Here is a 27,355-nt window from a genome sequence, read left to right as displayed (position 1 = left end):
ATGCAAACATGTTAATACGTCAGCAAAATGCCTATTAAGTTGGTTTATGGTGGTGGAAATTAACATTCTCCATGGCTTTATGTGTCTTATGGGAAAGAATGATACACATTGTAAATCTGCTAGATCTGCGTGAAGTGTCATAGCACATTACACACCCTTATACTCTTGGCTTTTGTCTCGTCGTGATCGCTATACCACGTCTTCTCATCTAGGCACGCACACAAAACAGTTGGTGTACACATCCTGGCCCAAAGCCCCCTTGTGCAGCCCATTTCGGGCCCATGCTGAGCTTGTAATGAGCATAGCAAGAGCAAGATTAAGGCAAATACTGTATGGCATTGGGAGGATTTGCTACAGTTTGAAGCATGGTCTAACTATGAGTGCACTTCAGCTCTTTTTACAGACTGGATGACCAGGAGCCTCCCTACTGTTAGTCTCACGTCATTTGTCAAAGCCTTTTACTCAACATCTAATGCATTTCCAGGCTAACACGTAAAACCCTTTGAGTGTGGTTTTCCAGAGAGAACAATACAGGGGAAAGGCAAATATAAAGTGTAAAAGGTAGTCAACAAGAAAAAAGGAGTGGCGTTAAGAAGTTTGATATCAAGAAGAAAGCGTCGTCTTACGTATTTGATGTGGTTTATTGCTCCTTGTGAGGCACCAGAAGAGTGCAAGGAAATGTGGGAAGAAAGATTCAAAGAGTGACTTTGAGGGGAAAGAGAAGGCTGAGTAGGAAAAGTAGGATAAACAGGGGAATCAAAGTCCAAAAGACACAAGAGAAGACTGGTTGTCGAAAGCAGTAGATCAGAGAAAAACATTAGGACAGATGGAGAGGAAGAAAGTAGAGTGCAAGGACTGTTATCATCTGGAATCTATAGAGAATTGATGGGCAGAAGAAGATATAGTCCCATACATCACACACTGTCTCATAAAAGCTGTGCTTCTATTGCTGCTGCTTCTACTCTGTATTCTCCATCCTGTCTCTCCAAATAGTTCAGCAGCTGACTAAATATCTCATTTTAAGAATGCAGGCTCTATTATCCATTACTGTGGGAAATCGAAGGGGATCAAAGGCAGTGCATATAGTAGCAAATTATTTTCATTTCACTTGTGTTAATCGGTGAATGCGTGTAAGATCAAGTTGGAAATGAGTTGGCAGAATGCAATTAATTACGATCTTTTTGAAAATAGGTACGATGCAGGACAAAGGATGGAAATAAATGCAGAAAAATGTATATCATCAGCACTCATCCATTGTTTATATTAATTGAAAAAAGATTTCCCTTCAACATCATTTGTATCTAAAGTAGCTGCTATAATTGCTGTAATTGTCGGACTATAAAGCACATCTATGAACGTCACCCACCAAATTATACAAGAAAAATGGCATTTGTTCATTTATAACCCGTACTGGACTATAAGATGCAGGTGCCGACATTGTATTGTGGAATATTTACACAAAAAGACATGCAGCTCATTAGCCTGTTAAAAACAACAACAACAACAACAAAAAAATATATATATACATATGTGTGTATATATATATATATATAGGCTACACTGTACTATAAGCCGAGGGGTTCAAAGCGGGGGGGGGGGGGGGTCGATCAACTCTGAAATCCAACATGTTCCTTTACTCATTCTGATCTGCACTCCCCTTACTCTCTCTACCAAGCATCTGAAGAATTGCCTGGTTGAGGCTGATTCAACAGAATTCACTTAGCTATCAAGTTGATTGGATTTTCTTGTGCTTGAGATGGCATCTTTGGACTGGAGAAGGTAGAATAGAGCATCTTCATGAGAGATAACCCTTCATTCCTTTCTCCCTTTTCATCCAAACAGTTAATAATTTCTGCCTTTTTTCTCTCCCTGTAGCTGAAACCCCAGAATTTTTTTTTGAAAACCCATTATAACAACATCTTTTGCAAAGGATGTTTGTCCCAACGAGTTGGCCATCTGTTTTCATGAATACTTAATGGCTCTATATGTCATCAGAGTCAAACATTTGTTTAGCTACACGCCCCCACTGTTATTACCACCATAATTGTTTAGCCCCCAGTTTTCTAATTGGACTCCCCCCGTTCCCAGAGGAGGCAACAATTGGATCAGTAGTATGTTTATATTGTATATTCCTGAGCTCTGTTCCAATTTTAGGCATATTTTCTCTTGTGGGTTTTATTTGTTTAACTCATATTGTTTACTACATCCTGTGACACTTTCATATTAGGATAACAGCACCACGGGAATAAATAGGAAGGTGTTATGTGAAACAAATCAAGTGGGACTATTCAGTGATTGTATCGAGTTGGGAAGGTGTTATAGCGTGGGTGGCGATATGCTGAATAGCAGTGTTGTTTTTGGCAGCCCTTTTATTTTCATCTTAGTCTTTTGAACGAAAATACTTATTAGTCTTAGTCATATTTTAGTCATTTCAAAATGTATTTGTCTTCGTCTAGTTTTTGGCCACCAAAACTCAAATTTCATCGAGTTTTACTGTACAATTCTCAAAATATTTTCGTCTAGAAACTTAAAAAGTTTTAGTCCAGGAATAAATCAATAAATAAACAAAAAGGTTTGACATTGACAGACGAGCACAGAATTGTAGACTACAAGGACATCACCATCTTTATTATGATAATACACACTCAGCAGGAAAACAGCTTATTATTTGTGTCACGTATTAATGTTTCAGCCATTAATGTATTAATGTTTCTGCCATTAATGTCTCATCTTCTTGCATGTGTAATATTTCAGCTAGTAATGTTTCATCATATTGTTTCACACTCATACATCACAAGACCCTTTATTATGTCGCTTCATACTCATGCATCACAAAGTCCTTTATGATGTCATAAAGAATAACTGAGAAAACTATAAAAGCCTCGAGCAGACAACATCCAGTGTCAGATCGTTAGCGAAAGACATAGGTATGTCTGTATGTCAACTTGCCATTATCGCTTGACCTGATAGTTTTCCCTTACCTGTCAATATCAATAAAATCCTTTGTCTGCGATACGCAACTGGGTCCTCTGTCTCGTACATGACAATTTGCAATTAATTTAAGTCACCTGGACGCCACGAACTGTATGTAAAACGTTTTCCAGGAGTTTAAGAAGACACCGCGCTAAATGCTAACGCAAAAGCAATGCTAATGTGAACGCTATGCTAACGGTACAAGTTAGTTTAGTGTGTGATGATCAATTATCACAGACCTTTAAAGGCTAAAGCAACATGGCAGAGCTAGCCAAGATAAGAAAGCAAAACCTACTAAGCAGCACCTGACACGCTTCACAAAAGGAGCATGGAATGGGCATACGCATACTCACCGGTGTGTGGGGCGGGGCGCGCAGCACGTTACATGAGTGAAACGACCAAATACTACTAAAATGCGTACTAACCACTAGGGTTGGGTATCGTTTCATATTGTACGTTTCTGTTTCCGATTCATATTCTACGTTTCGATTCCGGTTCTGAACGATTCTCGATTCCGATTCTTTTAAGAGGCAGGGTCCCAAAAAAAAAAAAAAAAAAAGAGGCAGGGTCAAAAACATTGCACAGTTTATATTAATGTCTTAACTTCTTGATTTTTTTTTTTTTTTTAATTAAATGACATTCTCACAGGGCTATTTTTAACTTGTGTATAAATATCAGTCTTTGAACTTGAATGTAAAGTTTCCTTCCACAGCAGTGCACTTTCACAAAGATGTTTATTTTTCAAAAGCTCATGGACAGAACATTTACACATATTCTTTTGCCATACACTTCTTAGCTGGAGGTAAATGATAAATTGTTTTACACTTGTAAGGCCCTTGCAGTGCTTTACACTGTCCCATCTCCCTACTGGTGACGCGGCACCAGGAGCAACGTGGGGTTCAGTATCTTGCTCAAGGATACTTAGACGAGTTCATCAGGGTGGAGAATCGAACCCACAGCCTCTGGGTTGGGGATCGACTACTCTACAACTGAGCCACGTCATCCCCATCCCCAGGTATGACGAAGCATTAGTATAAATTGTTGTATGGATTATATTTTGGTGATCTTTTAATACTGTAGATTTTAACGGAGGCGGCAACACGCTACGTAAAGTACGTAGCTGCTTGTATAGAAATCACCAACGTCACACAATCACGTGATCCCTGTATTGTGCCGCCATATTGTCCGTCATTGTGTGTCCGTATTGTCATTGATTGTAGTTTCTAAAGGTGGATTCACTTGCAAATTATGGAAACCCCGGTGCTTTCAGACGCTGTAAACTCATTGGATGAGTTGCATAAAAGCCATTATTTGGAAAAGCTTCGGTCGATCCAGTCGCCAGATCCATATTTGATGCCCAAACCGATGTTTCCTCCCGTCCGGTCCCGTCCCGTGTGTCAGAGCTCGCCCTGAGACCACAAAATTTCCAATCATACTCCAGTTTATGTCACGATGAGGAGTCGGGTACCCAAAATCGGCACCGGCCCGAATATAAACCGACATTTGGTCAGCTGAGCGTCACCGTTGTCACGATTGTAAAATGAAGCGTGATCGACAACGGGCCGGTGTGTGCCGAAAAATAGCTGCTCCGTGTTAAATGTCCCCCCCTGACGGGAGCGCTTATTTATAAAGCTTTATTGATGTGAAAACATCAAATGTTTTCATGGACGCATTACAGTAATGGATTTACGACAGTAAGATCAGTTTTAAATAATTACATTACACAAAATATTAGTACTGTATTTTAGTAACAAATCGTGGACTGGGCCACAAAACCATCTTTGAACAGAAATGTATTAGTCTACAGGTTTTCACGACCATATCCCAATGACAATCACACAGGTATGACATTTATTAGTTCAAGCAGAGTAAAATAATACATACTCACGGTACAAGAAAGTCATCTCTGTGTGGGCGCTCCCGCCAGGGGGGACATTTCACGCAGGGCGGCTATTTTTCGGCACAACACCTGTTGTTGCGCTCACCTTCTTGCTGCGCGATCATGGCGACGAGCTTCGTAGTCTCCGTCTGATAATGTCTGCGATCGTGTTGGCATCATATTGATGTTTTCGCCGCTGTCTAACGGCTGTCGACACAAACGCATCATGGACCGAGATAAACAAACCGTCCTGCTTTCAAGATTTGCCCACAATGGGCACACAGCAACTACTAAAATGACCGTTTATCTTCTCTGTTACTGCAACCAACCGCAACACATGCCTTCACCATTTTGATTAATCAATGTTAACGATTGTCAGGAAGGTTTTTGGGTTCATTTACCAGGCGGTGATTCCTTAGACAAGCTGGAAAATAGGAGGAATGTACGTAGCTATAATAAATAAACACAATGAGCTGACAGACAATATGGCGGCACCAGTCGGGGGGGCAGAGTTGTGACGTCACGTGATTGGGCTCTATTGGCTATCTAGACGGAGAAGTCTACTGCTTTAAGATGGCGGCTGTTTACTAACGCCGACAAGTCTGTCATTATGCATCTTGTTCTCTTTACATGTTCTAACGCTGCTGAGTTTGTCATTTTGCATCTAGTTCTATATAGGAGGTGTTTAATCCTATTGTTCGTGCAGCCACCTTTGCATGATATAGCTGTGTTGCAAATGTTGCACTGAGCTGACTGGTCCTTTTTTTCTTCTTCTTCTTTTTTTTTTTAAAGTTCAGCCAAACTTTTGAGCGCTGCTGCACCGTGTCCATGGCTGTAATCAAGTTGCAATGCACAAACACTTCTACTTCGTGGTTTTCGGCAGCAATTTTTTTCTGCTCGGTGTTCAGGGCATCGAAACATGGAATCGAAATTTAAAAATTCGAACGCTTCCGGGAGCATCGGTGTGTTACAACCGGATCCCATCGATGCTCGATGCCCAACCCTACTAACCACACATACGATAAGAAATTAACTTATGGCAGAAACAAAGGCGAATTTTCATCTCATTCTTGTCTCGTCAGGCAACAACTGGCATCAATGTCGTCATGTTTTAGTCTCCCAAGACTCATTTTTAGCATGTCGTCGTGACGTCATCGTCATAAAAAAATTTTTTGGATGAAATATTTTCATTATCATCATCGTTGACGAAAACAACACTGCTAAATACCTTCTACCTTCAGCATACTTTTTTTTGTGAAACTGCTGATAGAACAAAATTGTGATGGGAATGACTCAAATTGTACTCTAAACCAGAGATTTACAACCAAGCTTTCAAGTATGCTGTGGAAAATTACCCTATTCCACCCAATTGGACAAAGAGTTACATTTATACAACTAAATATAAAATAGATCGTTTATCTTTGTTCAATTCGTTTCTCGTGCCAACAATGTACACTGATAGGCACGGGACATAAATGATCTTCCATCAGTTAGCATTTGGTGCAATAAACTTCCCACTGTTTAAATATGTTTCTGAGTAAATTAAGACAAGATCATCCTGCTGCAAAAGTTTTCAAATTTAACATACAGTATTTACCTTAGCTCAGTAAATGGCAAACACTGCTTTACGTGACTCAAGGCCTGGTCAATGAGGTCACCTGATACTAAACAGCAGTCAAGAACAAAGGGTCATGGATGCTGGCATAAAGTATAATTCCAAATCAGACTCAACTTTGATGGAACCTTGGATGCATGTGTTTTAGTGTGCCAGTGATGCAATAAACATGTTGTACTAGTTACATTGACGACCTTGTGTCTTTCACAGTGACGGAACAGCTCGCAAAGTTGTCATCTGGCAGCAGGACTGTGGTTTGAATGTGGTAATCTCTTTGGAGCCTCTCCTGGCAATTCATGTCCTCCTGTACTTTGTCTTGTTTGTCGTGTACATACTACATTCCTGTGATATCTGTGGCATGTTTCTAGCCAACAACATCTGTAGTGTCATTCAGCCCATGTTATTGAGCTCTCAAGAGAAATATATTTAAATTTTGGAGAACTTGAGAAAGCCTTGGCTATTGGAAACTTGAAAAGCAGACAACTGTGGCAGACAAGAGATATATTTTCCCCTCAAGTGGTCAACAAATACAAGTGATGAAAACCGTTTTAGAAGAGCATCCTATAGAGTGTTCAAAGGGAAAATACCTTTGACCTGGGTCATTCAAATGTCTAATTTTCTTTAAACAGTTCAGGGATTGCCTTCTTTGATGGGGAAAACTTGGAATTATCACTCTCACGTACCATTACTGACGTGCACTTTGCGAGTAAGGATGTGCATTATGTGCACAAATGCATTTAGTGTCCTCATCACATTTGATTTCACATACTCATATGAGTCTATAGATCAGTGACGTGCGGTCAGGGGAGGCAGGGGAGGCAGAGCCTCACCTGTCATCATGACAAAAAAATAATTATAGCATCAAATTTATATTAATATTTGTCAATTGCTCTTTATGTGTGACTCATTTCAAACATTTTTTATGGTCAAAATCGCTGAATTTGCCTATTTCCTGTTCAAATAACGAAATGAAACGAGAGGTGCGGCAGCAATGAGTAAAGCCTCACCTCTGAATGCACAATCCATAACAAACTGGGTTGATACATGGAATTGGAGCGTGCTGGTTGCCGTACATCTGCATGTCGCCATTATAATGTTTCCAGATACGTTTATTTGACCTGATTTTCCACAGTCTGGCTAATGTATTTAACCCTTAAAGTTTAATGTTTGTTAGCGACATATTTAGTTTTGCTGATGGGAAATAACACCGCAGTGAAAAGGCACAGGTTGCGGCAGATAGTACTCTGCCGCACTGAAAGGGGGCGTACGTGAAACTGGACTTTCCGTCAAAAGTGGACGCGATTAACAACACCGGAGCTAAAAGGTTTGCTTCAAACTACGGGACAGAAGATAACTCGCGCTTTTCAAACGGACTGGTACACCCGAAAGAACTGCTATGTGGCTGTCCTTCGAAAAATCGCCTTTGCTGCTTTCCCTGCCTTTTCTTCTCAACTTGTGCCAATGTCTGGACTAACACGAGATATTGTGACATTAAAAAACTACCACGAAGCCTCAGCAAACATGAAAGCTCGACCACTCACATTCAAAGCCTGATTGCTTTAAAACTTTTGGAAGTTCAAGGATCGATTTGGCTTTGACGAACAGCGGAAGCTTAACGGTAGCATCCACAATGCTAAGGTAAAGGAAAACCGAAAGAGTTTGAAAGACCTCATTAATGCAACCTGCATCCTAGCTAAACAGGAGTTAACATTTCGTGGTAACGATGAGCGTGTAAACCCTTCTAAACGTGGCATATATGTAGAACGATTACATGGTTTTGCTGAGAAAGATGAAAGGTTAGCTAGACATTTGGACACATCCACTGTGTTTTCTGGCTTGTCAAATAGAACACAGAATGATCTACTTGAAGCAGTCCTCTCCATTGAGGTGGAGAGATTTTTTAAAGTAAAGGAAAATAAGGAGGACTTTTACAAAAAGGGCATAGGTTTGCATAGGGACACTACCAACATTTCAGGATGCTAAAATTGTCCCCACCAACTTTTAAGCAACCTTGCCTTTTTTTGCATGATATAATGTTCAGTTATATAGAGAATTTAGATCGTTCAATAGTTCCATATGTTGTAAGGATAGAATTGACCCTACCATTATTAAGTGAATTATTTTCATTATGTTTATGTTTGCTAATAAAAACCAGACATTTATTCAGGAAGTTTTCAAAATGTTTCTTTAGTATTTTTTGAAAACAAAGGTTTGAATCGAACAGTGTATCATCTGAACCAATGCACGTAAAAGTTATTATCAGTAGATAAGGATTTATTTTGCATTGATCATTTTGCCTATTAATTAATTAGGTTCATATACATGAGAAATGTGGCCCTTTGCCCCCTTCATCCAATCTGTTTGGTCTTATTAATGTCCCGTCCCCAGCAAAAAGTGTACCTACATGCAGGTTATGCTGTTACATCGTCCCTACGAATGTTGAGACCAAACCTATGCCCTTCCAAAGTAAAAAAAAAAAGAGCTTAGACTAAGAAAAATACAATAGAATATTTAAAAACTAAATTTTGGACTTAAATAAAATATTCTTTGTTTTTCTTTTCACACTTTTTGTTTAGCAATCTGTAATAAATTGATTAAAGTATCAGAATTAAAAGTTTTTAAAACAACTGAATATTTTACTAAAGGTCAGAATTGAATTCTGTGGTTTTGCACACCACTCTTTACTCTCATTTATGTTGCATGAATTATAGAATTGCGACGGCCAACACATTGAGGGTGTAGAGCAAATGCATGTTATTTTCTTACTTTTACGTATTGATAATATGTACCGTGTGTGCGTTTTGGGAAGAATGCTGATGAGATATGAAATAACCTGTAGCTAATTGAATAAGCTACCCTTTTTGGTTTATATATTTGGAAATCTGACACTAAAGGAGTCAGTGCCTCACCAACCATGAACCTCACCGCACATCACTGCTATAGATTGACCTCTCCTTAATCAACCATGACAAAATCTTGAAATACATCCATGTTGTCTTTCACTGCCCTATCAGCAACTGTCACATATAAACAAATTATAATACAGAAAAAGCACAAAGAACCTAATTGTCACTTTAGTTTTTCATTCAGTCATTCAAATTTAGATTAAACTAACCTTCATTTTCAAATCCTTTTTGCCGGGGAAAGGCTGGCTGTGTACGATGGCTACCAATCCTCCCAGTCAAACTGTATTGGATGTCTAGCGTCATCAATGTCACTGGAAGATGCACATCCACAGCCAGTCCTCTTAGTCGAAATGAATTGGACGTCTATCGTTGTCATTGGCTCATACTCTTCATGTGATACATTAAAACTGTTCAGACCAGTAAGACACTCACATTCCCATTCTCTGTGTCAAGCAGCTGAACAAGACAGGTTTAAAAAACCAAATACAATAAAATAATAATTAAAAAATATATACAGTTGTAATTAGCTGGCAAATGGCTTTAATATAATGAATATTTATAAAAATGTTGCTACTTTGTCAAAGGAAACGTAATTTTTCTTTCTTTGACCTCGGTTCGCTTGGCTGCCGTATACTGTGTTGCATAACGATAAAAATGATTATGTTGCCTTGACAAAACACACAAGATGACCCAATCTGACATATTACATGATGTGTTTGAGTTGGCAGCCTGAAAAATAGTCATAATATTTTTTCGTTATTTCCTGTTTCTTGTCCACCTGGTGGATGTGTTGTTCGCACTCATTATAGGTTACGAATATCGTTGCTTAATGGTCGCAACGTCATGACAGAACATGCTTTAGCATCTTTTTGCTTTTAGAAAATTACACTGCTGTTCAACTGTTGCCTCAAAAATAGCAGGTGCCCGCCTCATATTTTTAAACCTAAATGAGAAGCATTTATGCAGTAGCCTAGTGTGCTGAGAGGTGGTGCTGCATTGGTGATGGAACAGGTGAACATATACAGTGGGGAGAACAAGTATATGATACACTGCCAATGGGTCCCATTGGCAGTGTATCATATACTTGTTCTCCCCACTGTATCTGGAACTGAGGATGATGAGTAGGACGTGCCTTAAGTTAATCCTATTGCCATGAATATGTCGGAACAGGAAATGTGCTCATGCTCCCCATCTCACTGTTAATGGCATTCTGGTCAGTCAACATTTTGAGGCCAGGTTTTGCATCTTCAGTGTGTCTGCTAATGATCTGAATGAAGCTGCATCCATCCATCCAGCAGACAAACAATTAACAGCTTCTATCTTCTTAAGCTATGGCGATAATGATTTGAGAATTTACAGCTTCTCACGTTCCTATTTATACCCATGAGCTTGACACCTTCCACTTTCCTCTTGTAAACACTACAAACACAAGTGCATGCAATATATCGCTTGCATTTTTAAGGACAAATAAGAAGGGCGTTATGTTTCTTTAAGTATGCAACAAAAATACATAGCAGTAGTCACACAGGAAATCAATAATGCATAACTGAGCAGACAACATGCATCATACCTTTAGGTACATGTGCCATTCACACTTTAGAACCACGGTCCCTGCAAAGTCAAGAAACTGCGGTACCCGCGAATAGGTACGGACTGTTAGCTGATCATTATAATGCCTGATACAAGATTGTTAGTTACTCTTCGTGAATTGTGGTCTTGTACAAGTGACATGTAAATTCCATGGAATGCACTTATAAATCTTTGAAAATATAACTGATATTGCATGATTTGCCAAAGACACATAATTTTACAAAATCATTATACAGTTAGTCTAGCTTTAGTCACTTAAATTGATATTCATACCAACATTTGCACATTTCCTCATGATGTATTGAGTTAGTGGTACAATCCAGGTGGGCCTTGGCTAGCACTCTGTTTTTGCTGCCAAAACGACCTCGCTCCAACTTGTTTTGGTTTTACTGAAGGACGGGTTTGACAGCCACAGTTTTAGTGACATTGGAATCATGCCTGTGGAGGAGTGAGTCATTTACAACATGCAACAAATCCACTGGCTAAGACAGCTGTAATCCATTTTTAAGAAGTTTGTAGGCAGAGCACTGTGCAATTAATTCAATGTACTGCTTTATGAATATTTACGATGATAGGTTAAAGAGATGTTACCCCTCTGAAAGGGAATGATTGGATTTTCAATGCACCTACATACACATGTGAATAAAACCATAACACATCAATATATATTGTATCTTAATTTTGAGGATTTTTGAACGTATTCTGCAATAGAGGGGTGGTAATTTTTAGTATGTGACAGTTTCCTATATTATAACGATGACTATGTTTGTGGCAATCAGTGTAAAAACCGGGAAAAGATTTCGGAAGTACGCATACGTCTACAGCATAAATAACTAATAGAATTAGATGGAGCCCATACAAGATGGCGGCCTTCTGGTACGTTGACAGCCCAATTCATCGAGGCATCTACATACATTGGGGCAAATAAGTATTTAGTCAACCACCGATTGTGAAGTTCTCCTACTTGAAAAGATTAGCGAGGCCTGTAATTGTCAACATAGGTAAACCTCAACCATGAGAGACAGAATATGAAAAAAAAAACAGAAAACCACATTCTTTGATTTTTAAAGAATTTATTTCCAAATTAGAGTGGAAAATAAGTATTTGGTCACCTACAAACAAGCAAGATTTCTGGCTGTCAAAGACCATACCTCCAACCTCTTCTAACGAGGTCTAATGAGACTCCACTCGTTACCTGTATTAATGACACCTGTTTTAACTCATTAATGGTGTAAAAAACACCTGTCCACAATTTCAGTCAGTCACACTCCAAATTCCACTATGGCCAAGACCAAAGTGCTGTCGAAGGACACCAGAGACAAAATTGTAGACCTGCACCAGGCTGGGAAGACTGAATCTGCAATAGGTAAAACGCTTGGTGTGAAGAAATCAACTGTGGGAGCAATTATTACAAAATGGAAGACAAACAAGACCACTGATAATCTCCGTCGATCTGGGGCTCCATGCAAGATCTCACCCTGTGGCGTCAAAATGATAACAAGAACGGTGAGAACCACACGGGGGGACCTAGTGAATGACCTACAGGGAGCTGGGACCACAGTAACAAAGGCTACTATCAGGAACACAATGGGCCACCAGGGACTCAAATCCTGCACTGCCAGACGTGTCCCCTCCAATACACGTCCATGCCCATCTGCAGTTCGCTAGAGAGCATTTGGATGATCCAGAAGAGGACTGGGAGAATGTGTTATGGTCAGATTAAACCAAAATAGAACTTTTTGGTAGAAACACAGGTTCTCGTGTTTGGAGGAGAAAGAATAATGAATTGCACCTGAAGAACACCATACCCACTGTGAAGCATGGGGTGGAAACATCATGCTTTGGGCCTGTTTTTCTGTAGAGGGACCAGGACGACTGATCTGTGTAAAGGAAACAATGAATGGGGCCATGTATCGAGAGATTTTGAGTGAAATTTTCCTTTCAACAGCAAGGGCATTGAAGATTAGATGTGGCTGGGTCTTTCAGCATGACAATGATCCCAAGCACACAGCCAGAGCAACAAAGGAGTGGCTTCGTAAGAAGCATTTCAAGGTCCTGGAGTGGCCTAGCCAGTCTCCAGATCTCAACCCCATAGAAAATCTGTGGAGGGAGTTGAAAGTCTGTGTTGCCCAACGACAGCCCCAAAACATCACTGCTCTAGAGGAGATCTGCATGGAGGAATAGGCCAAAAAACCAGCAACAGTGTGTGAAAAGCTTGTGAAGAGTTACAGAAAATGTTTGGCCTCCGTTATTGCCAACAAAGGGTATATAACAAAGTATTGAGATGAACTTTTGTTATTGACCAAATACAGCACTTATTTTCCACCATGATTTGCAAATAAATTCTTTAAAAATCAAACAATGTGATATTCTTCCCCCCCCCCCCCCCCCCCCCCCCCCCCCCCCCACATTGTCTCTCATGGTTGAGGTTTACCCATACTGGCAATTACAAGCCTCTCTAATATTTTCAAGTGGGAGAACTTTCACAATTAGTGGTTGACTAAATACTTATTTGCCCCACTGTACATACAGTATGTCAGTGTGAACAATACACAGCTAAGCTAGTTTACTTAAGTTTGTATAAATAACCTTCATGTGAAATACGATTGCATAATATTTTTAAAGTATGCAAATTGTGCATTTCTTTGACCTCTGATAATGTAGAAAATAACGTTTTAATCCAAAAAGTGGCACTGCTTACAAGTGTAGCCAGCTTGTGTGTAACGAACGTGACATCAGTCATGCCACGCGCGCAAGGCACATAAACGCTGATATACTCAAAATAAGTAAAATGTAAATACGCACAGACACGTTTTAGTTCACTTTTAGTCAACCTTTTAATCGATCACAGTCTTTGTCAATTAGATATCTTGAAGACCGATTTTTATTCGACATTATTACCGAAGAGTTAATAAGGAAAAAGTAAATAGAAAAATTCTTGTATAAAGATGAGCAATGCACCACCTGTCAGGTTAACACAAACCTGCCTCAGTGCCTTTATGCATGGACATCACGCAGGCCCGTATAGGTTGGCACGGCAACAGGCTGTCTGTCCCTTTGGGTCAGCTTCAAGTGTGTAACTGCCACTTAACCTCACCAAGTCTTTTTTTTATCAAGATAATCAGCCAATTTGTCACTGACACTTGGTTTTGACATGATTGCAACCCTTCGGTTATGAGGTGAATTTGAATATTTGTCAAATTAGTCATGTTTTATCCTCCAAATGAAGTATTTCTTTTTTAGCTTAACTTGATGAAACCACACTTTTCACTTTGTTAGCTCTGAAGGCTTGCAATGATGCCAGGGTGGCTTTTTTTCTTCTTAAACCACAACTTTAACAGAAAAGTTAGTTTGACGGACATTTGTAGTTGCAATTATGTCCCTTTTGGCACATTGTGGAGCTGATCACTGACATCCTGCTGGGGTGCCCTGCCATTATTTGCAGAATTGGTTTAAAACATGATGAACGACTATGGAACACAATAGGAATGGGATTCTTATTTGTCTGGTGGGTACAGCAAGGCGGCCTGGGAAATCAGCCAGACCCTAATTGCTGTAGCAGACCCTCATTCAGACGATTGGAATGCTCAAACAAATAGTGATAAAATATGTATCATGCAACACTGCCTGCTGGATTCAACAAAGTAATATTATAACAACAATAAATAAATTATAACTCTGTTTTATTGTGAATGAATTTATCAAGTGATAAATATATGTATGTTAAAATTTATTCTAATTAAAAAACACAAACTTGCTGTTTTTTTTCCTTTTAATTTATTACGACTCAAATCTACTGTATATTCAATGGCAAAACAAAATGTAATGTCACTGCAGCAATGGAGGAAAACAGTGCAAACTATTGACAATTCAGTTTTAATTATCGGGCAAAAAGAAATACTTACGATTTCATTGGTTTGTAATGTAATGAACATCGTCTTATTAAGTATTATTTGTATTACCATCTTAAGATTTCTGCGTTTTCATTGTTTGGAAATGTAATTGCTAATTTTCATAAATTGATTTTACACCAGTTTATTGTACCCTAACGTTTCTTTTGTTGAAAACCTGGTGTGTGAGAGAAACTCTGAGAAGGCAGAACCTTGATTCTCTATGCTCGCGCTGGGATTTATGGGCAATATAAAGAAAATTTACAACAAGAATCATTTTGCGAGAGCATTTTCCCAAGAAGTGTAAAGCCTTGCTATCCTTGCCGCTCCGCCCTTCCATTTCATTAAGTCGAAAGACAGCCGTGGAAGTCTGAAGCCTCCTCAGTCACCTCCTCCTCCTATTGCTGCTGCTTTTATGTTTTCAACCTCTTGCTGGACCTTCAGCCGTTTTTCTTTTCTGCATGTCATGCTTCTCCTTTCGCCAAAATCACCCATTCCGATTCCCCTGCCTCTTTTGTAAATTCAGACAACCATGTAATTTTTGGCTGTGTGAAGAGCCCATTGAGACAAGGCCTTGTGTTGGCGGGCCCTGTGCTTGTATACCTGCCCGATGGGCCATTCTGTCTTTGTTCTGGACCCATTGTTTGGTCTTTCTGAAGAAAAACGCTACGCATTTGTCTGCTTTATTTTTGATAATTACAGAGCGCTACTTCTCTTAACAGTTATCAATGTTTGTGTGCCATAAGCCTGTCTGGCTATTTAATGCAAAGTGATTAGTCACATCTCTACATATTCAAATACAAGGACCAGTAAGCTCCATGAGGACTCAGACAAAGCGACTTCAGGAAGACCTCTCATCAATATCAATACCTTGTTTGATATCACTGAACCGGGAACATGATAAATCCACAAAAATTCCACATTGTACATTGTCAAGCCAGTTCAATTGTATGCTGTCTGAAGATCAATGTGTCTGAACAAATGAAAATGGTATTAATGTACTAATAAAGTGGATGCTGTCGATGAAACTTAGTACAACGTACGTAGTCAGCTGGATTTACTGTGGGTAGTAATGGTAAGAATACAGATGCCAAGTGACTGCTTTTTGGTCACTTCAAACTGTTCTGAGCGAAATCAAATAGAGGATCCACAAGTTATAAAATACAACTGACAAAACGAAAAATCTGAAAAAAGGTGTAGAGCAAGTATGATTATATGGATCGAGAAATTACAATGTGTCCTTGCCAGAATGCTCACCACCTTTCTGTTTTAGTGGAAATCGCAATTTTTTTAGAGCGGAATTTGCAATCAGTTAACTAAAGTGTGGTGTTTTTTTGTTCACCCTATACTGTGTCTCCACACGACTGACATGAGTGCATGGAAGTTTTATATAAGGTTGGTTAATCGGAATTGGTTGTTGTGGAATAATACGATTACTGATGGACAGTATTGGTGCATCTCTATTCATCACCTTAATATTACAGAAAGCCGACTGGCTACTCTTCCATTTCCGCTGAGGTATGTGGGAAATATGGGTGGACCGAGAACTTGCACCTCTCAAATCTTCATGTGGTTTGGCCATTACCCTCACATGCCGCACCTCTGCTTACGGCAGACTTTAGACTGCCGCTTTCTCTTGAATTAATCCTCTCTTCGTTTTATTCAGACTAATGCTCCCCTTATTATTGGTCTTTTTTTTCCACCTTTCATCCCCTGTTGCTTCAGCTCTGTCAGCCCTCCTCTGTTGTTCCGTTAAGCCACAGTATGGAGATTCCTATTTTCTCTCTTTCCCACTATCGCGCCTTTTCATTTTTCCTGGCTCCCCACTCCTCAGTCACTGATGTCTGATCTAATTGCTTTCGCAGTGACCCTCGGGACCCCGGGCGCGCAGAGTAACAAGCTCCCAATGGATGCAACTGTGGCTGGGCCTTCGTCACTGCATTCCTAAATCTCTTCTTTCTTCTCATCCCTTTGTTGGCGGGCTCTCTCCAGTGCATTTATTCATTAGCAGCTCCGATGTGGCTGCACTAACATACACAGCGTGGTTTCGGCTCAGCTGTCTTGACTGAATCTCCAGCATATGATGTGCAGTGGTGGGTGAGGCATGTGAGGGCCATGTCCATGCAAATGTTTGCAATTTAAATGGCACACATTTGTATAAATACGTGTATATCAACATTTAATGTATAAACTCACAATGGGTGCGTTTACATTCCTGAGCGTTTCGGGAATTTATTGCCTCCCTTGATGACAATACTATTTTACATGGATTTATATTACATAGTGTAGCGAAGAATTTGGTCTCTGTTTGTTAGCTCCAGGTATGAATCGAAGTCAGTCTGGAGTGCGCATGACGGACGTCTTTGGTAAGAGGATGTTACATAGTAAATACTACAGTATGCTTGGATATAAGAAACACACTAAGGAAGTTATCCTAGTAGTGAAGCAAGTGGTAGAAGAGCTACATATTTACTCGTCTGAGACTAATTTATTTTACCGGAGATAAAAGGATGGCTGAAAATGCAGGAATTCTGATTCGCTGAAAACTGTGAGAATGTACCATCACATGCCGAATGGTTATTTTTTACACATTGTGCCAAATAAAGTCATGTGTTGATTTTGTCATTTATGTTGCATTTCTTTAAAACAAAGGTAGTGTTCCAAAAAAAGAAAGTTGATGACAGACAATGGACAGCATCTGTCCAATAATAATTATTAATGACAAGAAAAACAAGGAAATAGGCTGTAATACAAATAGTGTATGGGGAGGACATTCTTGCATTGCCTGGCATGGCCAGACTGTTCTCCCTGTATTTTTCAAACACTGTGAAAATAGTCTGGGACCCAGCCCATTAACGGCCTCTCGAGCCAGTATGAAATGATCCGTCCAATCAGATTTGTATATTTGCGTGATGTGTTCTTAAAGAGCAACGTCACTCTTCCACGTTGGAAGTCGTCACCACAACAACACAGATGACGAACAGGAGAGCCAAGAATATGTTCCAATCCACGGTAAAATCAGTTTTAAATGAACAAAAACACAGACACAAGTCATTGACAACAGGCTGTCTCGCGCTAGCCATGTTAGATAAACTTCTCCGTTCTCCGCTCGCGCCGCGTGAGTTGTCACGTTACCAACGTCACGTCTGCCCGTCGCTTATTGGTCCACTCCGATGTCTGTATGCTGTGGCTTGCTCCGCCCCAGAAACTTGATCCGCTCATTGGTCGCCAGACTCTATAGCTGGAACAGCGGTGAGTCTGGTGTACCAGGCTAATTCTTGCATGCCTGGAGCAAGGTTTACTGTTCCCTGCAAGAAAAACCCAGAATGTGAAATATAAACGTGCTGGGTTATCTAACTTGAGTGCAAGTATTTGTTCTTTCATTGTGTCATTTTGAAATGATCAATGCCTACAGTGAATAATTATAAATCTGTCTTACCTTTCTGAAAGTAAGGTACTGTATCATGACATGCAAAGAAAATAACTCGTCCACAAATTACTTTACAGGTAGTGTCACCTTTGCTTTGGTATGCACTTACCTATGGAATTACAGGAGTGCTAAATTTAAATGACAAATGTATGAAAAACAACGGAACAGAGAAAACAATGACAATTTTTGTCAATGACAAAAATTGCCATCGTTTTTTTTTTCCTTTGTGTTTTTCAGTGAAAAAAGTAAAAGTCAATGACCAAAATTGTCATTTTTTCCGTTTCTGATTTTCAATAACAAAACGTAAAAGTAATTGACAAAATATTGTTTTATATTTTCATTTATTAATTTATTCATCTTTATATGTATTTATTTATCTATTTCCTTATTCATGTATTTTTAATTTTGGCACTCCTGTGATTCCATAATTAACAGCCTCTGGATTTTTTTTTTTTATATATGGTTAGAATGTTGTCAAAATACCATTAGTGTATATTTTCCATGACCCGAAGCGTATTAAACGGTTGAAAGCAGGTGGGTGAATTTATTTGGAATTTTTTTAAGGCCAAATGTACAAACACTGGTGAAAGGATAGGAAAACTGTATCGGGGGTAGGCAAACAAACAGGACAAAATGGAAATACATAACAGAAAGTAGTGAAAGCAGGGCCTGATAACATAGAAAAGCCTCCCTGGACCTCTGCAACTGGAATGTAATAGAAAAACGGAAGTACAAAGATGCAGCCCAGTGAACTAAAGCAGATAGGCTGGTGCACATTTGAACAGCTTTGGCCTTACCCTGAAAATAAGAATTTTAGAAATCTGGCACACATTTGAACTTAACTCATACATACGTCTGTGGTTCCCTGATTCCACAGTGCAATGTGTCACACATGGAGGAGCTGCACTTACAACCCCAGCCATACAAATCATGATTTTGAAAAGAAATATTTTCTGCATTTGATTCCTAGTCGATTGTCAGCCTACTGGAAAGCTCACAAATTTGTCCTTGCCCTGCGGTTAGATAAATAACAATTAGTAATCCAGGAACATACATGATGTGGTTCAGAATAAGCAGATTTGTCAGTCATGTCATATGTAGCAACATCAACGCTTCTCTTTATTTATCTCCCAAAGGAGAAATTTGTGTTGGACTAAGAGACAACTGCATACATGAATCCAAGTAATAATAAATAAAAGTCACATGCAAACAACATACATATTGCAAAACACCTTGTATTCCCCATCCACTCACTCAATATCCTATTGGTGCCTCATGTTGAGTAAATTAAATGAGGAATAACTCATTTTTTGTATTTGCAAACTTGTACACTTTGACACTGACCACACTTGAATGATTCATACTCCCAGTCTTTAACAGTGCACTTCTTGTTAAATCACAAGTTAACTCAATGACTGTTTTTGGAAGGCTCAATTTATTTTCTCCGTCCACACCCTGGCCTGATTAAATCAACATTTTCCTGAGTCAAGAGATGACTTTAATACCTATCTGGTGAAGTGAAGGCTACAACATATCAGAAAGAAATCAAAGTGATTTACATTTAGCTGTCTGGAAAAGGTTAAAAAGCCAATTTATAAGACAAGACTGGGGGAATCTCTCAAGCTGCGAGCTAATCCATTATGCACAAATGGAGGAATTTGGGAATTGTGATGAACCTCTCCAAGAGTGGGCAATCAACTACAGTAAAGCTACTACAACATTGCAATAAAAACTTGACAAAAAAGAACCCACACCAACACCCAAATGTGATGTATATATATTTTATTTTACAAATACCTCAACTGTGTTCTCTGCTAACATATAAAAGGCTTTTCTTTCTCACCGTCTTGAGCTTCACCTTGAGTGTATTAAGGGTGCATTCCCTCTCTTCTGCACATACAGTACATATTAATGAAGGAACACCAGCATAACGATCAAAACATATTCTGCTGAAGGTTAATAGGTCAAATGCGAAGATCAAAATCTTGTTGTAGCACACACACTGCTCATTAGAAGCATTTAAAGAGAATCGTTTGATATACATACTCTGATCTTCCCCTTGGTCCTCCCCAGTGCATACTTTCATTGTACCTTTGCACACCCACACACATGCAGTGCTCCTGTGAGCTCAGCCAATATTCTGAATGCAAATTTCCTGAACACCCAAGTGTGTGTTCGCAGGCACTGACTCACATGCTTACACATGCTCATACAGTTCAGTGCTTCAGTTGTTCAATCCACAGCATACTAACTTAATCAGATGAAACATTTAATACTGAATGGCAGAATATGAAAAGAGAAGTGACCCTGCAAATGTACTTTTTAACCTCTACTTCAGAGAAATCCCATATTTTTTGCCCTCAGCCACAAAACAATAGGGAATATAAACAAAATGTGGTTGCTTCCTGTGCATATTTTTAAAACATCTTCCTCTTCTTTGCCGTAGGTGTGTGGAAATCATTGCCAAGGAGGGGAGGAGCCTGAAGGAGCTCTATCTGGTCTCCTGTAAAATCACCGACCATGGTAGGCCTCTTTCACTCACCATCCCTCTGTTGCCGCTGGCCTCCGACATCATTATCGTAACTGTTATTACCCGCCGACACTGCCATGATTCAGGGTTCATTTTTATTTTTACAGCTTGGCCCGCGTGAGGCTCGCAAACAGTAAAATTATGATTGAAAAGTTTTACGCAGGATAGTATCGGATCTCCTCTGTGGTCCTCCTACTAACTTCCCACTGCAGTTGCAGCATCAAACTTTTAGGTGCAGTTTATAAATTTGGCAATACCTAGGAAACCTTTGCATGAAGTCCATAAATCCATCCGTGGGAAGTAATGTATAGCAGTTTAAATAAAGTAGTATTCCTGATTTCCCAATCTATAAAATTAACTTGAAGATAAATTCTGAAAACCTGTATATAGGCTGAGAACAATGTAGTCCTCAACTGCTGAGTTACACACACACACAAAAAAAAAAAAACTCCTCAGATGGCAAGCATTTTTTTGGCGGGTTTAAACAGGTTATCTACTTGAGTCAGTACAAACCTAGTTTTCTGGCCCGCCCCCTAACTATCTATTGCAGAGATGGGCAAACCAGTCCTCAAGCGCTGCAGTGGGTCCTGGTGTTTATTCCAACTGATCCAGCACAGGCAGTTTCACCAACGAGGGGTCCGGGAAAACAGGAAGCACCTGACTGCAATCAACTGATTGCACCTGTAAGACACCAGATTGGTGAAACGGTGTCCTCTTGATGGGTTGTAACGAAAACCCGCACCCACTGCGCACCTTTGTGGAATATTTGGCCCACCCCTGATCTAAACACTAAACGCTGTCAGTGTCTTTGTACATCTTAATTTTCTTTAATTATCCTTTTACCCACAGAGACAAACGTTCTGCCAAGTAAAGAACAAAAACAAACAAATCTCTGAAACGGTATATGTTTGGCCTACTGGACAATAAACAACACTATTCTAAAATATTCTGTAAAGTAACAATATGAAATAATAATTCAAGTTTGGAAACGCTACCTTTGAAATTCCCTGGCCCATCACCATTATCGCTGTCATGTTGTGTTTGCCAAAGCGTGCAGTGAAGCAGGGCATGATTGGCCCACCTAGCAAATCATTATCACGTTTGGAATGGCGTCACCACCCCCTTCCCTCCTCCTGATGTGTGACAAAATGGGAAAACTCGCTCTTCATTCAACCAAATTGTAGTAACACGCCCCTTCACATCCTCAGTAACTGTATCAGCGTTGCAAATAATGGGTAAAGTAATTAATTAGATTACTCACTACTGAAAAAAATAACGCCGTAAGAAATGCAGTTATTAACGACACTGTTTACAATACCTGCAAGAATAAACAAAAATGCTCGTTTCCTTAATGGCTCGTTTCCTTTGTGGATCTTTGTGTGGTTAAATTAGCATGGCTCCCAGTCAACGTTATGGTAATATTTCTACATTTGGTAGTCCAGTTGTACATTAAGTAGTATTTCTAATTTTCCACCTATTCAAACAGAAAACCGCCAGGATGCTGTTACCATTTTGCTGCTAGAAGTATTGAAAAACAATGTCGGTTGCTTGCACCCTACAACCCAAGCCTAGGAGGATGTTGTCAAGGAAGTGTGTGTATTGGCTATTGCGTTGTAAAACTACACTGCTCCCTACTGCATGACATGAATACTACATTGAAGGGCTGTCAAATGATTAAAATTTTTAATCGAGTTAATTACAGCTTAAAAATTAATTAATCGTAATTAATCGCAATTCAAACCATCTATAAAATATGCCATATTTTTCTGTAAATTATTGTTGGAATGAAAAGATCAGACACAAGACGGATATATTCATTCAACATACGGTACATAAGCACTGTATTTGTTTATTATAACAATAAATCAACAAGATGGCATTAACATTATTGTGTGTGTGTATATATATATAATATATATATTGTATAATATTCTCTTAAAGCGATCCATGGATCGAAAAAAGTTCTTTAAAGATAAATGTTAGTTTAGAGTTATAGAGATTTTATATTAAAACCCCTCTTAATGTTTTCGTTTTATTAAAATTTGTAAAAATTTCAATCAAAAAATAAACTAGTAGTTCGCCATTGTTGATGCCATTACACCATGCTCACTCCCCAAACCCATAAAATCATTTGGACCCAAGCGCCAGCAGAGGGCGCCAAACAACAAAAAACAAGTAACAAGCGGACATTACACTGCTGTCATTTTAATCTGAACGGGGCATGTGCGTTAATTGCGTCAAATATTTTAACGTGATTAATTAAAAAAAATTAATTACCGCCCGTTAACGCAATAATTTTGACAGCCCTACTACAATGTATTCACATCGACTTGTGGCATCATTTGAATCGAGCTCGAAACTAAGCTCTGGTCGTTTCCACGTAAATCTGTAATTGGGTGTTTTCTTGTCTTGATTATGAATTTTGAAGCATGGAGCAACGATGTAGCATTGTGATACACTGTATGGGGAAACTGAGGAATTATGTGCAATAACTCCTACATTACCTCCAAGGAGATGCTTGTTGTGTCATACATGTATGCCACAGGGTGGAGACCCTCGTGATTACTCGACAACACTGTGACATGTGTGAGTTACCGTGGCAATAATCACCTTGGCCTCCCTGAACCTGAACCTCCAACAGTGTGGGCGTACGTCCTGTGTGGGTTGATGAATGACTCCCGCATCCTTAAAGTACATTAAAGCTGAAGCAGCATCCACAGCCACGCTCTTCCTTTTCTCTTTTTGTCTCTACTTCTTTAGAGCAAGATAAATTGGTGAAATCTGATCTTCTTTCATAGCTAATGACCCCTCTGGCCCTCCAATATAGCCCTCTTTGTATTTTGCATGTCCATCCACGACAATAAAGCTTGCTTCTATAGGCACTGCTAAAATGATTGGTGGGCTTCCAGCTTCTTCCTTTGATAAATTGAATAACAGAAATGAGATTTTACATCTGCCAAGCTGCTCCCTGCCCGGTTGCCCCCCTTCTACTCCGCACTCATCTCCTGTGCTAATTATTTTTATTAGTGGCCTCACTGAGTGCATTGGAGATGTCCACAAGCCTCTTACATTTGTTTGGTATTCTAAGCTTCGACTTCCTGTGTGAGTTGATCGGAGCTTGGAGACATTCTTAGATGACGCTAGCAGAATACTACGAAACATGTAATTTTAGCCGCGCTGCAGATTATTTTTAGCGATTATATCGCAACGAATAAATGTCCAGACAGAGCCTTTATTTGGAGGTAATGATCCTGTTGAAAGCCTTATTAGTGCCATGAAAATAGTCTTCCTGGATGCCCGCTTCCATTCATCAAAAACATGCAAACTAATTAGCATGAGAACCATTTTTTATTTTTTTGTGGCAATCTAGGAACCCTTGTTAAACACATGCACTCTAGAATTGACTCCTTACAAAATCTAACTACTAGACAAAAGTTCTGTCTCATTTCCTTGTTGTCATTTCTCACTTTAAAAATAGTGCCACTCAATGACAAAGCTCTTTTTCTGCAATCATTTTGACAGCACAGTTTTCCAGTGCCCCAGCAGATCCAGCAGTTTTTCTTTTCATTCCATGACTATTTTTTAGTTGTACAACCAAGCAGGCATTTAGTTGGGAACACAACGTGTCATCATGACATTTTTGGAGGTCTTGATCATTTACACGCATCTCTCATTCTGCGAAAAACGGCTGACCCCCAACTATTCAAGTTTCAGAATTTACTGTTTTATGTATTCCCTGACCCCCCCAACCCAAGAAACTCCCCCCCAAAAAACCCAAATATTTTTGGAATATGAATTAATTTTTTTCATCTTATCCTCATTTATTTACAATTTTTTTTCGCAATTATTATTATTATTTTTTTTTAATTTGTCATTACATACCAGATAAAAGACAAAATAAACCTGTATGCCCGTTTATTCAAGAATAAAATATACAGTATATATTGGCGGTAAGGTATACAATATAAATACAGTGGTACCTTGACACACTATCACTTCGACACACGATTTGTTTCTACATCCGACGACATACCTGAAATAAGATGATTTATGACTGCGCAGCAGTTTCTTTTTTTGCCTGCAAGACGGATGCACAGTGGATTTTCTTATGAAAGAAATCAACATAGGTTCCAAGAATGTTAGTGCAGGTGGTGAAAAAAGGAAAAAGGTGAGGCTTATCATTGAAATAAAGATGGAAATGATAGAAAAATATGAGCATCATGTGCGCATCCGTGAACTGGCTTGACAATCTGGCTGTAGAATGTCTACGATCTCGACGGTCCTCCTCTGACCTCCGTTGGTCAATCTTTATAAGTTAAGGTGGCACTTATTGTTATTCTAACATTGCCAAAAAACCACCAGCTTCGTCAGGTTTTTATCAATTATTTCAGAACTTGTGCAAGGCAACATGCCTAATGTCCGCCGCAGCTGAACATGAAAAGTTAAAGTAAAAAGTCCCGTCTCACTTTTTCTCGCTTTGTCACGTCAGCGAAGCGGTGTGTTCAGGTGCACCACCCAAAACACATCTGCCACATTAGAACCTGATTCGTTTTATTAGTATAGGTATTATTATTATTATTATTATTACGATTACGATTATTATATTATTATTCTGATTTTTATTCATATTTATTTATTTTGCTCAGTGCAATTGCTATTTGCAATAGTACCAGCAGTATTTATTAGGGATTTAGTGTATTTTCTGGATGTGGAACGAATTAATAGAATTATAATGTATTCTTATGGGTGGGAAAATCCTGTTCGACATATGACCATTTCGACCTAAAAACAAGGTCCTGGAAGGAATTAACTTTGTATGTAGAGGTGCATGCATTTTAAAATTTTCTGACAAAATTTCAAAGCAAAGTCTCAAAACGCTTCTGAGCAACTTTGAGGTATGAGATAACAGTGTAGGAGAACATACATGAATATACTAATGTATATATTTTTCTTTTAGCCAGTCAGTGGCGCCTTGACTATGATAATTTTTATTGTTTAGACCTTATTCAAATCTGTGACATTTTGGAAATATATGATCATATGACCACAGTTTTTTTTTTTTTTTTTAAAGAAAACATAAAAATTCACTGTCTGCTGTAGACATCCTGTAATGGAAGCTGAAATATTTTCTAAAAGGCATGATTTTCATCTTGAGGCTTTACCGTCCCAATTTCATGATCATTTGGTGATGATGAAAATTCTTGTCTTCACTAGTTTATGTTTGATGTACAGGAAAACAGGACATTGTCACACAGATGTTTTAAAGATCCTTATTATGACTGAAGTTTGGGATATTTTTGACCTTGTATAAGGGAGTCAGTAAGTATTTCAATTTCATAGTAAAGAAAATTCAAAATTTGATCCTCTACCCTGCTCTTGTTTTTGTTTTAAAGTGCCTGTGACACGAAAAAGCATGTTTATTTCATAATACACGCGGTATTTTATGCTCCTGAATGATATGGACCGCTTGGATGTGTGTGGAAGCGATCGCTATATTTATTTAGTTTTTTGAATCCCGCGCCATGAAAATGAGTGACTTCCGGCTTCGGTCTTGCATTGAGGAGGAGGGCCCTGTGACGTGTACGGGTGAAGGCGTCCTCTTCACTAAACAGCCGTACTGTTGTTTATGAGGACTAAGGATTCAGCTGATTTTGCGGATTAATACGTTTATTTTTTTTCGCATCACGCCAGCCAAACGGCTGCAGAAAAATCTTGCTTTATGAGTGAGAGGCGTGTGCATTTCAAAAGGTTCCCATTCACCGTGGATATTGGCCAAGCCCTACTACTGTGGGACCATTGGACTTACAAGGAAGTGAGTAAACATCTTGTTTTGTGTTATGTCAAATATTAATACAGCGATTACAAAGTAAACACTACAAACTTTCTTTAAATAAAGGACTACTTACGTTTCATCATTGATAGGCAGGTAAAAAGCTCTCCTCGTGCACATTAGCTGCATGTTAGCTGCACAACAACTGCAGCCGCCCTCCTGCGGGGAACGAACTGTAAATTGCTCTCCGCCGGGCGGTTTGCCGATCCGCAGAGACAATCGACAACCCAGTTGTCATGTCAAATAATCCGGGCTAGTTATGTGTGATTTTCCGCTTCGAAGACTTTGAAACATCACTCGGTTCGGGTTAGCATGCCGGCTAGCTGTCACGCCTCTTGGTTTGTTTACATTCTCCGAAGGCGGGGAAGGGAAATGACATATGTCCGATTTAGTTGTCATAAAATATCGTTCGGGAGGTGCGACAGTAAAGGTGACGTCGACAGTTTTGACCATTATGGAGTAATTTCGCCATGTCGTCCTGAATAAGTGCATTTTTATTATTTCATATTCCATTTAGCACAAGACTGTTATTTGTCATGACCATGCCATTTATTTAGCAATTGGGGAAAATGGATAAAAAGAATATCCTGTAAAAATATTGAAGTAAAGAGACAGAAAAAAAATGACATTTTGCAGCTCTCCTCATCGCGTTTTCCTCGTTGTGAATAGTTCCCCCTCGACGGGCTGACTGGTCCTTCTCAAGCCATTTATT

The 27,355-nt window shown here is 39.2% G+C and overlaps 1 protein-coding gene across 1 annotated transcript in view; it reads left to right on the top strand.

The window, feature by feature from the left end:
- Nucleotides 1-27,355, top strand: part of fbxl17 (F-box and leucine-rich repeat protein 17) — a 386,432-nt gene that overhangs the window by 260,043 nt on the left and 99,034 nt on the right. The window contains exon 9 of the mRNA XM_057831652.1: nt 20,730-20,806. Coding sequence (XP_057687635.1) covers nt 20,730-20,806 — 77 coding nt within the window. The remainder of the gene's footprint in view (nt 1-20,729; nt 20,807-27,355) is intronic.

The sequence above is a fragment of the Corythoichthys intestinalis genome, chromosome 3 (assembly GCF_030265065.1).
Source record: "Corythoichthys intestinalis isolate RoL2023-P3 chromosome 3, ASM3026506v1, whole genome shotgun sequence".
Taxonomy (NCBI): domain Eukaryota; kingdom Metazoa; phylum Chordata; class Actinopteri; order Syngnathiformes; family Syngnathidae; genus Corythoichthys; species Corythoichthys intestinalis.
This window is presented reverse-complemented; position numbering and strand designations above follow the sequence as displayed.